A 15,059-nucleotide genomic window follows, 5' to 3' on the forward strand; every position below is an offset into this window, starting at 1 on the left:
CCATGATTCGTACAAGGTGTCCGAATATATGGTGGTCCTCGCTTGATCAAGATAAAGCTAATGTGATCTACGACGATTTAGGGTTTTCACCGCATAATCGGATCATCCTACTCACGATTGGGCCTCGCGCCGCGTACGGTGATCGTAAGCCGATCCTAGACAGTGGCCTAAAAACCAACACGAGGTTGATCCTCGAACATCCCGTCTAGGGCTAGCAAACTACACCCTACACGCCGCTGGATCCTCCAACCCTTTGTAAGGCCTAACTATTGCGGATATTAAACTAATCCTTGAGGAACAAGGAGCAATCGTAACGGATCGGATCTACTAAACCATGATCAAGCGGGGTGCCGCCCTACACCTAAGATAGGTGTAAGGGCGGCTAGATGCGTAAGGGTTGCACTACGACAGCATATGATACTAAGAACAATGCTAACCCTAACACATCTAAGATAACTACGTTGCTCGCCATCAAAAAGGCTTCGAAGACGAGCAACGCATGAACAACGGGGATAGGCTTAGCTGCCTAGATCGCAAGATGCGATCTAGGCAGCATGGTGCTTACCGGAGAAACCCTCGAGACGAAGGAGTTGGCGATGCGCCGAGATTTGTTGTGTTGAACGTTGGTTGTTGTTTATTCCATAAACCCTAGATACATATTTATAGTCCAGGGGACTTTCTAATGTGGGCGTGCACCTAACCGTGCACGGGTAAAACTCTAACTTCTAATTTAAGATGCGATCTAATATGTTACAGATACACGGGCAATTAAGCCCAACTTGGTATAAAAGGCCGATTCATATACTTCTTCCATGTATATTCTTCAAATCCATCTTCAATCGCGGCCCACCTCTGACTTGGTCAAATTCTGGTGATAACACATGCCCCCCTGGTTTTGGTAATGATAATTTCAAAACCACTCTGTTTTTCCTCCGAGGGGTCATGTCGTGGCAGAGCAGAACCGTCGCAGTATTGTCCATCATGACGACTTGCCTTCCCAACCTCTCGCACGATTTGACAGTTTTTTGGCACCACCTTCTCGAAAACCGTTCGAACATTAAACCCCCACTCCTTTTATTTAACCGCACCGAACAGTTCTCCTCCTCATCCTCTCCGCATTAGCACTCCAAAAAACCCTCCTGCGCACCATGTCTTCTTCTTCCTCCGCCTCATCGGGACTTTCCCTTGAGTCCTCTTCCTCCCACGAGCCGACACCAGAACGGGACCCACAGGAGGTCCACGCGGCTAACGTCCGTCGCGCCATAGAGGCTGGGGAGGAGCCCGGCCATGATTTCTCCATCTGGTCCGAGGACGACAAGTCCTCGACGGACGGGGAGAGCGACCTCCGGTTCCTTGCCGACGGGAAATCAGAGGAGGAGAGCGATGACGATCGCTTCTCCTGGGATGACTTCACCTCCTCCGAGGAGGTAAAGGAGGAGGACGAGGAGGAGGAGGACGGCGACGACAGCTCCTCCGATGAGCCGCCGGCTAAGCGCCACTGCCCCTGGCCGGGGAACCTTAGTGACTTTGACAACGACGACGACGACGACGACGAGGAGGATGAGGACAACGAGAGTCCTGTCGGCGGCCGCTACAGCAGCGACGACGAGCCCGCCGGGAGCAGCGCCGATAGCGGCGGCGAGGGTGACGACGAGGGCAGCGATGGCCCGTAGATAGGACCCTTAGCATAGGATCAGTAGTAGTAGACGGGGCAATGTATCCCCTTAGTACTCCCTTTTGAGAGCAATCAGCTCTTCTATGTAAGAAATCCCGTTCATCAATGAAGAAATTCCCCAATTTGATTTTGCCGATTTCCTTTATGCCACTTTAGCTGATTCCCCTCATACTGATTCCGCCGATCGTTACTTAGCCAATGCTCAATGAGCCGATGACAACGCATCGGTCTCCCACGATTCGTTCTTCCAACCGATGTTTGTACGCTCTGGTGGACAACGAGGTAGACCAATTCCTTCCAAAGAGTCCTAAAACCGCTGCTGGAACAACTTGCCGTTGAAAGCCGAGACTCCTGTAGTCCAGATATCCCCTGTTCTGTTCCTTTACAGCAACCAGATCGCCCAGTCTCAATCCTCCATTCGGTGATGACGGACCTCTCTTTAACGAAACCTCATTGCCTTTGAGAGGAATTGCGTTGCGGGACCAGCCGATGATTCTTCAATTGGCTTCTTAAAACAGAGTATCCACAAGGCCAGCTGCCCCCCGAGCCTCAGCCGAGGTGGAAACAGTGACGAGGACACGTAATTCAGACAAACAGGCCTGGGCTCGATCATGTCTGAGAGCGCTATCATGCGGGCCCAACCAGTCGATCACCTTTCATTCCGTTGACAACCGATACTGCAGATGATCACCCACAGTTCAATGAGCAAAAGGATGTCTTGTACGCCAGCACTCCCCTGCTAGCACTGATGAACTGGCAACCTGGCGACTTTGCGCCCTTGTACTAGAGTCGACGACTGTGCATCGGCTGTGCATCACAAAACACCTTACCAAAGGATCATAAAACCTGATTATGAATCTTGCCAGCCGATCCAGCAAACTGGTAATCTGGTGTTGGGCAGGTGTCTTTTAACAGAACCCTGGGCTTGTTGCTGAATCGACTTGCATGCTGAAACTGGTAATCTTTGCAACATCAGCACCATTCTTTAAACAAGTTGTGATGCAAGGCCAGCCGATTTCAACAAAATCGGCTTCCTGTGGCAAAGGATCCTTCGGGGCAAGCTGCCCCCCGAGCCTCGGTCAGAGCGAGGACAATAGTGAGCCAGCCAAACGGGCTCCCATCGGCTTCCAAGTGGTAAATGCGGAGCCAGCCGATTTCAACAAAATCGGCTTGCCTGAGCAAAGAATGACCAGGGTCCAATTCGACTCTTGCGCCTTGCTGCTCATATCGGCTCGTCATCTTTGGCATCCCAATGCAACTTCTGGTAAGAAAGTTGATGAAGTCTTGATGTTCTCCACAATCCTGGACGCAACAACCCTCGGAAGTAACAACTACCAAGTCGCCACCTTGGCCACGCTCCAAGCGAAAATGATCCACCCTTCAGTTGGCACTGTTGAGCCACCCTTCAGTCGATGACTGCACATCGGCTGTGCTTAAATTTTTTTGGATTTTTTACAGCCGATTTGCTCCCGTATCGGCCCCCCATACTTTATCAGAGAATATACCTTGACTTGCTTCAAACTCCGTATCCTCATGGTCTATCCTTCTATGTGCCCCCCGAGCCGATTCTGCCAGGTAACTGCTGAAAACGGCTCTATGGTTCGCCAAGGTGCTTCTATGTGAACGTCGGCTCTGATAGGACCAGTGTGGACTCCTCCAACTCATGAGCCGACGTAAACCCATCGCTTATTATATCGATGCTGAATTCAGGCAGAAAGGATGGTGAGGATAATTTTGGCCGGTTGCTGGAACCGGCCTCCATGTTGAATTGCTCGATGAGGGTTTTGTGTGATGTTCCTTCATGGATCCCTGGGGCCAATCGTCTGGATCGGCATCGCCAGTTTGTTCATCGACGTTGCTCTTGTTACACGGTCAGGCCGGTGGATAAAACCAGCCTAACCCCGTTCTTTGTCACATCGATGCGCTCGCAGTCGTCCAAATTGATGCCTGAGAGTGGTTCTTGTCCTGATGTCTCCCAAACATTCATGCCAGCTGTTGAAATTTCGGCCGAATCATCTGCGTGGACGACTTCTACTTCATCTCCATCCCATCGTATTAGGCATTGGTGCATCGTGGATGGGATGCAACAGCTTGGCGTGGATCCAATCTCTTCCTAGCAGGACAGCATAGGAACTCTTGCTGTCGACGATGAAGAACGTCGTAGGGACAGTTTTCTTTCCTACGGTCAGATCCACATTCAGAACACCTTGCGCGTCAGATGCTTGTCCGTTGAAATCGCTCAATGTCACGTTGGTCTTGATCAGATCCGAGCTGGAGCATCCTAACCGACGTAGCATGGAGTATGGCATAATGTTAACTGCCGCTCCGGTGTCCACCAACATCTTGTTAACAGGCTGCCCATTGATGTAACCCCGCAAGTATAGGGCCTTCAGATGCCTGTAGCTTCTTTCTCGTGGCTTCTCGAAGATGACCGGCCGTGGGCCGCAGTCAAGCTGTGCCACAGGTGCTTCGTCAAATCCTGGAGCACTAAACTCCGCTGGAAGGATGAACACCATGTTTGTGCCAGCCGACGTCTCGTCATCGGCTTTCCTTTGCTTGGGGCGCCACTCTTTTCTTTGTGGCCGACCTTCTTCGTCCAGGGTTCGCTGAATTTTAGCGGCCAGATCAGGCCGCGCTTTCCTCAACGTGTGTAGGTATAACCTTTCAGCCTTCCTCCAATCCACGTAGTCGCCGAACCCTTCGCTTCGGGGAACGGCCGAGCCCATCGTGGGGACCACCTTGGCCGATGATACCGTCTTCTTCTTCATCATCGTCCTCAAGTTCCTCGAGATCTTCCACCCGAGCAGGCTCAACCTGTTTGTTCCGAGGCGGGAGAGGCCCTAGGCGTTTGAACACGGACACGTTAGCTGCATCCCTCTTCCTTTGTTCGCATTCTGGGCAATTGCCGATTGTAGGCAATCGGCTCATTCCTGAATCCCAGCAGTGTCTGAAGAAGGGGCAGTCCCAGTGCCTATCCGCGTCATCCTGTTCCCTTGATCTCCCTCTAGCGTGACGATTGTACCTGTCGTCGTTCATATCATGCCGATGATACCTTCTGTCCTCTGCATCAAAACGACGATACCTCTCATCATCTACGTCGTAGCGTCGACGTCGGTCATACTGCTGCTCATATTCATTGAGGGGGTGTGCAGAGAGTGGACGTTGATACCACATGCTTCCCACTTCCTCCTCTGTCAGGTACCATCTGTCATCATCTTGGGGCCGGTCACGTGGATCGGCCTCCTCTTTATCTTTGCCCCGGGATTGGCTGCTCTCTGCCTTGTCTTTGTCATGGCGGCTGGCAAGCCCTGCCATGTTGACACCAAAGGAGAGCCCTGTCTCCCTTAAGGAGTGGCTGAGATCCACCATGTTGACACCAGGCCACGGACGTGCGTTCCCACTGAGCTTGACATCGTGTGAACGGGTCTTTCCAAAGGAGCCGATGAGTTCGGCCTCGAGGACTGTCTTGATCTCGTCATGCTTCTTCTTGAGCTCGTCGACCGTGTACTCATACTTGACCGGAGTGCTTTCCGCCATCTCGGATGTAAATGGCGATGCGGTGGATGTCGAAGATTGTCCCACCGGGCGTGCCAGAATGTGTTGCGGTCAGAAACCCACCGTCGAGCAACGACTGGCAACACCGTAGAGCCGGGAACAACTAGGGCTGCGGCTGGCCCTGGCTCCTCGCAGCGACGGCCCGCAAATCCTTCGGTCACACGCCCGATGCCGTCGCAAGGGCGTGCCACCCGACCTATACCGGTCGGGAAGGTGTTGGGTGATGCCTCGCTTAGTTTCCTGCAGGGCACACACGTAAACGTTAAATACGAGCCTCGATCGGCTCTCAAGTTATCCTGTGAATCGGCTCAAAGAGCCGATCCACCCATGATTCGTACAAGGTGTCCGAATATATGGTGGTCCTGCTTGATCAAGATAAAAGCTAATGTGATCTACGACGATTTAGGGTTTTCACCGCATAATCGGATCATCCTACTCACGATTGGGCCTCGCGCTCGCGTACGGTGATCGTAAGCCGATCCTAGACAGGGCCTAAAAACCAACACGAGGTTGATCCTCGAACATCCTCGTCTAGGGCTAGCAAACTACACCCTACACGCCGCCGGATCCTCCAACCCTTTGTAAGGCCTAACTATTGCGGATATTAAACTAATCCTTGAGGAACAAGGAGCAACCGTAACGGATCGGATCTACTAAACCATGATCAAGCGGGGTGCCGCCCTACACCTAAGATAGGTGTAAGGGCGGCTAGATGCGTAAGGGTTGCACTACGACAAGCATATGATACTAAGAACAATGCTAACCCTAACACATCTAAGTAACTATAGCTACGCCGTCGCCATCAAAAAGGCTTCAGCACGAGCAACGCATGAACAACGGGGATAGGCTTTTGCTGCCTAGATCGCAAGATGCGATCTAGGCAGCATGGTGCTTACCGGAGAAACCCTCGGGACGAAGGAGTTGGCGATGCGCCGAGATTTGTTGTGTTGAACGTTGGTTGTTGTTTATTCCATAAACCCTAGATACATATTTATAGTCCAGGGACTTTCTAATGTGGGCGTGCACCTAACCGTGCACGGGTAAAACTCTAACTTCTAATTTAAGATGCGATCTAATATGTTACAGATACACGGGCAATTAAGCCCAACTTGGTATAAAAGGCCAATTCATATACTTCTTCCATGTATATTCTTCAAATCCATCTTCAATCGCGGCCCACCTCTGACTTGGTCAAATTCTGGTGATAACACATATACAGGATTGATGAGCTTCAGGAGCTTATTGAGAAGCTTGTCAGGAATTCATCACCACCATCGCCAAAGGAGTAATTCATCATCGGTATTGGCATCCCCTTGGTTTGTTCCAAGCTTGGGGGAGTGCCGCGGTATCACATCATCATTACCTTTTACTTTTTACTATCAAGTAGTGTCATATCATGAGTAGGGAAGTTATCGTATAAGATTGGTTGCAGTGTGGAAGTATCTCTCCTTTAGTTTGTCTATATATCCCTTGGTGTGAGTTATCGCTATGGAATATTAATGAGAAGTCTTATCATTTACATATTGCACACCTTATTTTAGTTTGCAATTTCTACTATATGATTGATCTTGATTTTAGTATTGGTACCACTTTGGGAGCATTAAGTAAATCTATTTGGTTTTGGCAAACTTAGCAATGGTCAATAGCAACAACACTTCGAATTCAAGAAGAATAGAGGAAATACATGTAGAAGATGTTATTATCTTTCTTATCAGTTTTTTGCTTAGTATTCTAGAGTTAAAACTGTTTGTGCTTACAAGTAAGATGCATGATTGTTTCTATCACATGTATATTTGTTTGTTTCCCTCAACTCCTATGCTTGCTAATTAACCTTGCTAGCCAAAGACCTGTACTGAGAGGTAATATTTCTCGTGCATCCAAACCTGAACCAAAACCTATGCCATTTGTGTCCACCATATCTACCTACTACATGGTATTTTCTGCCATTCCAAGTAAATACTTCATGTGCTACCTCTAAACAATTCAAAACTTATTACTTCTTATTTGTGTCAATGTTTTATAGCTCATGAGGAAGTATGTGGTGTTTTATCTTTCAATCTTGTTAGGCAGCCTCCACTAAAGGACTAGTGGCTTCATCCACTTATCCTATAATTTTGCAATAAGAGCTGGCAACGGGGTTCCCAGCCCCAATTAATCAACTTTCATTAATAATTCTCTTCACATGTTTTGCCCTGATTCATGGTATGAGATTGTTGGAAGGCACCCGAGGATTCGGTTAGCCATGGCTTGTGTAAGCAAAGGTTGGGGGGAGTGTCATCCTTAAATAAACTAAAACACATGTGTAAACAAAAGAAAAGAGGGATGATCTACCTTGCTGGTAGAGATAACGTCCTTCATGGGAGCCGCTCTTTGGAGTTCTGTTTGGCAAGGGGGTTAGAGTACCCGCTACCAGTCGTTGACAACAACATACACCTCTCAAAACTTTACTTTTATTCTCTTTATATGATTTCAAAACTGAAAAAGCTCTAGCACATGATTTAATCCCTGCTTCCTCTCGCGAAGGGCCTGTCTTTTACTTTATGCCGAGTCGATAAACCTATTTCCCTCCATATCAAGCAAGCATTTGAGTTGTTGTGATCCAACTATTATATTGTGATTTGTTTCATCATGTCTTTACTCTTTCTTGTTTAGTACAAGTTTTACCTGAATGAATATAGCTTTGAAAGCCATCAATGATTAATATGATTGAGTATGCAAGTTTACCATAAGCTTTTTAATATGAGAGCGTTGCTCATTAGATAAGTATAATTTGTTAAATGTTCTCTGACCAAGAACAAAGTTTGCCATCACCAATTATAATTTCTTATGCACCTTTATTTGTGATTACCTTATACTTGTTTCAAGTTGAGTTATATGAGGAAATTGTTTACTATAATGTCTTGTGTGAATGAATATGATGCTTCTTGTCCGTATTTTATTTATCGACTCTTCACTCCATAAACATGTGGTCCTGTTTACCGAGTTCGCTTTCGCTTGGGGACAAGCGAAGTCTAAGCTTGGGGGAGTTGATACGTCCAATTTGCATCACTATTTTATATCATAATTTGTTGTTATTCATTGATATATTTCATATTGGGACACAATACTTATGTTATTTCATCTATTTTGCATGTTTCATGATTATTTGGGGATTGAGCACCGGAGCCAGGATTCTGCTGGAAAAAGCACCGTCAGGATGCAATATTTCGGAAGATCAACTGTGGAAGGAAGTTTTACCAAAAATCCTATTTTTCCAGATGACGGAGGAAGCCAGAAGGGGGAGCCAGCTGGACCCGGGGTGGGCCCACACCATAGGGTGGCGCGGCCCATGGCTCGGCCGCGCCACCATGTGGTGTGGAGCCCCCTCGGCCTCTTTCGCCTCCTTTTCTTCGCGAAACCCTTCGTCCCGAAGACCTAAGCCACAGAGGAATCCTCACGAAGGGTTACGGCCCGCCTGCGCGGGCGGAGAACACCGGAGAGAAAAGAGCTCTCCGGCGGGCGGTAATTTCCCTCCCGAGGGGGAAATCGACGCCATCGTCACCGTCATCGAGCTGGACATCATCTCCATCACCATCATCATCATCTCCACCATCATCACCGCCGTCTCCACCGCTGGACATCGTCACCGCTGTAGCAATTTGGGTTTGATCTTGATTGTTTGATAGGGGAAACTCTCCCGCATCTGATTTCTACTTGTTATTGATGCTATTGAGTGAAACCATTGAACCAAGGTTTATGTTCAGATTGTTATCCATCATCATATCACCTCTGATCATGTTCCATATGATGTCTCGTGAGTAGTTCGTTTAGTTCTTGAGGACATGGGTGAAGTCTAAATGTTAGTAGTGAACTATGGTTGAGTAATATTCAATGTTATGATATTTAAGTTGTGGTGTTATTTTTCTAGTGGTGTCGTGTGAACGTCGACTACACGACACTTCACCTTTATGGGCCTAGGGGAATGCATCTTGTACTCGTTTGCCAATTGCGGGGTTGCCGGAGTGACAGAAACCTAACCCCCGTTGGTATATCGATGCGGAGGGATCGCAGGATCTCGTAGTTTAAGGTCTGTGGTTAGATTTATCTTAATTACTTTCTTGTAGTTGCGGATGCTTGCAAGGGGTATAATCACAAGTATGTATTAGTCCTAGGAAGGGCGGTACATTAGCATAGGTTCACCCACACAACACTTATCAAAACAATGAAGATTAATCAGCCGTATGTAGCGAAAGCACTAGACTAAAATCCCATGTGTCCTCGAGAACGTTTGGTCATTATAAGTAAACAAACCGGCTTGTCCTTTGTGCTAAAAAGGATTGGGCCACTCGCTGCAATTATTTCTCTCGCATTTTACTTACTCGTACTTTATTCATCCGTTACATCAAAACCCCCGAATACTTGTCTCGTGAGCATTTACAGTGAATCCTTCATCAAAACTGCCCGTCAACACCTTCTCGCTCCTCGTTGGGATCGACATTCTTACTTATCGAAGATACTACGATACACCCCCTATACTTGTGGGTCATCGGCTGGCGCCGGAATCCCCGGTGTTGCGCCGCACTACATCCCGCCGCCATCAACCTTCAACATGCTTCTTGGCTCCTCCTGGTTCGATAAACCTTGGTTTCTTTCTGAGGGAAAACTTGCTGCTGTGCGCATCATACCTTCCTCTTGGGGTTCCCAATGAACGTGTGAGTTACACGCCATCACCTTGACACTCATGTCCCTGTCGCCAAAGTAGGAGAACACGAGCACGAAGCCGGCTTGGAGGTTGTCGTGGCGCGCGAACTTCTCCCAGCCGATGTGGAGGTACATCTTGCCGCACGCGTCGTAGATCACGTCCACGATCCACCGGTAGTAGTCGCACGAATCCTCCCGCAGATGCGGCGTGCCCGGGCGGTCATCGTCGGGGACGAAGTCAGCGAAGATGTCCGGCAGCCTCTGGATGCCGCGTGGGTCACCCTTGAGGACGAGGACGAACTCGAACAGCACGGGCCCCTCCGTGTCCATCTCCGACGATGAAGACGACGGCTAACATAGGCATCCCCAATGGGCCTGCCAAAGATGGTACCCGGGGTTTACCGAAGGCCCACAAGTCGAAGAATATGAAGTTTAGAAGCCCAAGTTATATTAAGGAAGGTTAGAGTTGTATTAGGAAATATAGACTTGTAATTATCCGGGATGGGTTGGAAACCCTCCCGGACTCTGTAACTTGTGTATTACGAAATCCCTCGGCTTCGCCTCCTATATAAGGGGGAGTCGAGGGACAAAGAGAGGATCGATTCATTGTTTTACGCAACCCTAGTTTTCATAATCGTCGAGTACTTTTCGGCTGAAACCTTCGAGATCTACTTGCCCTCTACTTCCGACTAAAACCCTAGTCTACAATACGTAGGCATTGATAAGTTAATCCCTTGTCAACGGCGTCGCAAGCAATGGTGTGCGTGCACCTCTATCGCGGCCACGGCCACGGCCACGGCCGCAAGCTCGGTCTGCGCCTCTACCAGCCATGGCGTCGACTCTTGAGATGGTGGTGGCTAGGGTTGGGGAGAGAGGCGCTACGATTTGTGTGTGAGAGAGACGATGAGAGGCGGCCCTTTTTATAGGCCGGAGGGAGGCGGGGGAGCGGTGGTGCTCATTAACGCCGGCACGCAGAGCAAGGCGCGACGAGACGCTTCGCTGCGCCTCTACGGGAACTGCACCGTCGCTGCGTGCCAATAACTTCTGTCGCGAGGTAGGCGACGGTTAGGTTAAAATTTAATGTGCCGCTGACGGGTCGGCCCCGCCACTCTCCCCCTCGCTTTTCGGTGTGTCCGGCGTCCCCGGTACGTCCCCTATGGGGCGGGGACGGCCTCGGGGCGCCAGACACCGTATAGGGGCGCGCTGGACAAAAAACGGCTTTAGGGGACGCAGCTAGGATCGTTTTTTCGTCCGGCGCGCCCCAAATCCCTTTGGGGGACGCGACTGGAGATGCTCATATCTTGATTATTTTACCCGTGATATTGCGGACACTTTCCTTTTTCGATACATTCCGTTTAACGTTGAGGGACGATGTTGGCCAATGGGTCCCGCAGTAGCCTCTATGTACAAAAAATGTGACTTATCTTGATTGTTTTTTACCTATGATATTACCGGCCATTTTCCTTTTATTTTATCCTTTCATTTTAATTTTATCTTGTTAATATTGAGGGACGCTGCTGTCTGATGGGTTTCTGATGTCATCTTTTCTATACTACAAACGAGAAATATCTTGATTATTTTTTACCCTGATAGTGTGGGCTACTTGCATCTTTTTCAACCCCTCCCATTAAATTTTACCTTGTTAATATTGATAAACTCGATGAGGCTGATGGGTCCCCGATGTCAACCTCCCTGTACAAGAAATGTGTGCTATTTTTAATTTTGTTTACCCTGAAATTGCAGGCTACCTGCCTATTTTGATCTGTTTCGTTTATATTTTACCTTGTTAATATTGAGACATGCCGATGGTTGATGGTTTCCCAATGTCAGCCTCTATATACAAAAAACGTGAGATATCTTCAAAAAAAATTCCCGTGTTTTACCTTGTTAGCGGTTGAGGCACACTGATGGCCGATGTGCCCCCAATCGTAGTCTCCATGAGCAAGAAACGTGTTCTATCTTCAATATTTTTTACCCTTAATTTCTAGCTACTTGATTTTTTTTTCAAATTCGTCTATTTAATTTTACCTTAATGCTGCATGACGTGGTCTAATATGTCAGCATATCAAGTTCCATACTGCATTGCAGCTACAAGAAAAATGAGCTGAAAATAAATTCTTGTGAACCAACTAAATGCACAACATGACTTTGAACTTGGCCGAGGAGTAAATCATAACTTCAGAGGTCTTGCAAGATGCAGAAAAAAAGTGCGAGTAACCAAACCGATCCTTAGGGAAGTCATACCGCCATCAACTCTTATTTAACACGGAGTAGTAAAAGAAAGAAGAGATATGCTACGCCATGTTTCAGGTGAACAATCATTGATATAAACACAGTCCAAAATACATATTCTACACATGAAGATGGATTTAAGTTACTCCATCATCTCACACTGAATCTGAGACCAAATCAACCTCAAATAATCAAAGTATCAAACTAATAAGAATGAATACTGCCGGCTTGGCTTGCACACTTGCCTCTCGCTCACAAACTAACTTTACTGTTCAAAGATGCAGGAACTGCATGTAGTGGTCGAAGATGTAGTCGACTATGACCTTGTACGCCCGCTGTGTGGGGTGGTAGCTGTCAAAGAAGACGTGCTGAGACACATCGTCGCAGACGGGCGTGAACCTCGCGTCACACAGCACCGCCACCTCCACCGTCCCGGTGCTGCAGCACCCACGCGTCGTCTCGGTGAACCCATATCGCTCCCCGTGGTCCACCAGGTCCTGGATCACGGTGTAGATGTCGATGTAGATGAGGGTGGGGAACGCGGCCATGTCCTTTCCGAGCTCGCGGATCAGCTCCTGGACCTTGGTGTTGTAGAGCTGTGCGGCGGCATTGCGCTCTGGCACGCAGCTCCGGTGAGGACCGCCGCCGAGGGTCCGCTGCGATGGCACGCAGCCGATGGGGGGCAGCCCCACGAAGCCGATCCGCTTGGCGCCACGCGCGCTCACGTTTCGGAGGAAGGACTCGACGCCGACGAGGAGGAGGTCCACGTAGGAGGGGACATCGTACTCGGCGCTCCGGAAGGGGGTGGTGTAGTAGGTGTTGGCGATGTCGTCCGTGCCGGCGCACACGACGAATAGCGCGCCGTCGATGATCCGCTTCGTCTCCTCCTCGCCGGCGATGCCCACCAGCTTGCTCCGGTACTCGTCGTAGTACGCCAGCTGCTGCTCCAGCGAGATCACGCCCTGGAATCCAAGAGCAATATGCATGATCACTAGCTCAAGAGAAGCTTAATTGATGTACTTGTAGTTGTAGTTAGGCATGTAGTTATACCACGATGACAGGGGTGAGAGGATCGAATCCGGTAGCGCCAGACGCGAAGCTGACGCCGGTGAGGAGGTCCTCCGGCGTGTGCTGCACGCCGAGGTATGGAGGCAGTAGCTGCTTCACGTTAAGGCCTTGTGCTGGAACAGAATCCACGAGTTGCAATGCACGTTATTTTAATCCAAAGAATATATTTTTATGATGGTTCTAATAATATCGATTGGATATTAGTTAGAGATGCTGATGTGTTTGCGTTCGATCAAACGTCACAAATTTACCACACTTTTGCAATGCGTTTAGAAACGGAGGGTTCACCAATTTACCACACTTTTTTCTTTGCAATTTTACAATTTTCCACACTATCCTTTGAAGTTTGAAAAAAGTATGGCAATTGGTGAAACTTAGACGTTTTGGCTTAGAACAAAATTTACAGGAGTTACATATTTTTCAGAAAGCAGGACTCTACGTATTTTTTTCGATAAAGAAAATATATTAATATCGATAGATACCAATTACACCTATAGACTCTGCAACAATGCAATACCCATAATGGTAGTACGGATGCACATAACCACACAAAAAACTAAAAAAAGAAGTCCCGCTACGGTACTCTAGCCCTAACAACAACAATACATCCACCACCAAGACAACACATAAAATTCAGGTTCTCCACAAGTGACACCTTCAAAAGAGGGAATAGTGCACATCAAGGTATATACATGTGTTAACCAATTCCATTGGTGCATGTGTGACTCGCATCACATGGAGAAATAAAGTATACTACGAGCATGTACTCGATTAATCAGAAATTTAGAGCGTGTGTATTTTCTCGAGCTTATGAATATGGATTTTGAGTTTCTAGCCCCTCAAAAACCAAAATGGCATGACTAATTCTCAATGGACTAGGAATTAGTTTAGTTCTCAGACAAATTATAACCCATTTACAATTGAAAAATCTCAATTACAACTCAACTTGCAACTAAAATTCTTAGTTGCAATTTCACTTGTAACTCATATGATGCACGAATTGCACTGCAAATTTTCCAGTTTTAGACGAGATTGAGCATTAAGTTAATTCAGCAATTTCGAAAACAAACCACCTCTTTCTGAACTCCATGGGAAAAAGTTTCAAATGACAACTCAGTCCATAAATCCCCAAAAGGCGAAATAAAAATACCATCCTAGGACATATAAGGTAAGGAAGGTATAGACAAGAAAAAAAAATACTTTCATCGAGCCTAAATACTTATCACAGGTTCAGTAAACTACACCTCGTACTGTCTACCTACGTACCGATGAAGTCGGTGGGTATGAGCCCGTTGGAGAAGCGCCCGGTGGCGACGTGGCCAGCGAAGTCCTTGCCGTAGGGCGCGTGGTTCGCCTTGACCACCGTGTGGAGGTCGTTGTTGTTGCCGGGGTCCATAATGGAGTCGCCGAATACGATCACCGCTGTCACCTTCTTCCCCGGGGTTCCGCACCAAGCCGGCGTCACCCCCATCGCCAAGGCCACCACCAGCACGGCTGCAACAACCTGGCCGGCCGTCGTCGTCCTCCTCGTCATGGATGAGTGCATGTTTGTGGATGGTTAGGGCATCTCCAACCCGGGGACGCAAAACGCAAAACGGACAGCCCGCGCGTCCGTTTGGGTAAAAACACGACCCAACGCGCGGACCCAAATGCAAAACGGACGGCCCACGCGGTCCGCCACGACCCAAAGCCGGCCAAAATTTGGGAGCGATTTGCGTGGTCACGGACGTGTCCGCGCGTCCGTCCGTGTCCGTTGTGTCCGCCCCAACCCCACTTGGCAGTGCCTCTCCCTCCCACCCCACCTACCCATCTCTCTTCTCCGGCGTGAAGAGGCTGCCGGCGCCGCTGC

The 15,059-nt window shown here is 48.5% G+C and overlaps 1 protein-coding gene across 1 annotated transcript; it reads right to left on the reverse strand.

The window, feature by feature from the left end:
- Positions 1-12,414: 12,414 nt before the first annotated feature.
- On the reverse strand, positions 12,415-14,744 carry LOC124673031 (GDSL esterase/lipase EXL3-like). Its single transcript, XM_047209165.1, has 3 exons — positions 14,477-14,744; positions 13,193-13,323; positions 12,415-13,104 (listed from the first exon to the last, which is right to left on the reverse strand). Exons 1-3 carry the CDS (start codon positions 14,742-14,744, stop codon positions 12,415-12,417), a joined length of 1,089 nt encoding a protein of 362 aa, XP_047065121.1.
- Between the last annotated feature and the right edge of the window lie 315 nt (positions 14,745-15,059).

This window comes from Lolium rigidum, chromosome 7, assembly GCF_022539505.1.
Source record: "Lolium rigidum isolate FL_2022 chromosome 7, APGP_CSIRO_Lrig_0.1, whole genome shotgun sequence".
NCBI classification, from domain to species: Eukaryota; Viridiplantae; Streptophyta; class Magnoliopsida; order Poales; family Poaceae; genus Lolium; species Lolium rigidum.

Bases quoted from the DNA above. Each gene is read 5' to 3' on its own strand.
- LOC124673031 (XM_047209165.1), bottom strand. From the start codon at position 14,744: ATGACGAGGAGGACGACGACGGCCGGCCAGGTTGTTGCAGCCGTGCTG. The intron at 13,324-14,476 runs GTACGTAGGTAG...ATTCTGTTCCAG, and splicing joins CATACCCACCGACTTCATCG to CACAAGGCCTTAACGTGAAG. The intron at 13,105-13,192 runs GTATAACTACAT...CTTGGATTCCAG, and splicing joins CTCTCACCCCTGTCATCGTG to GGCGTGATCTCGCTGGAGCA.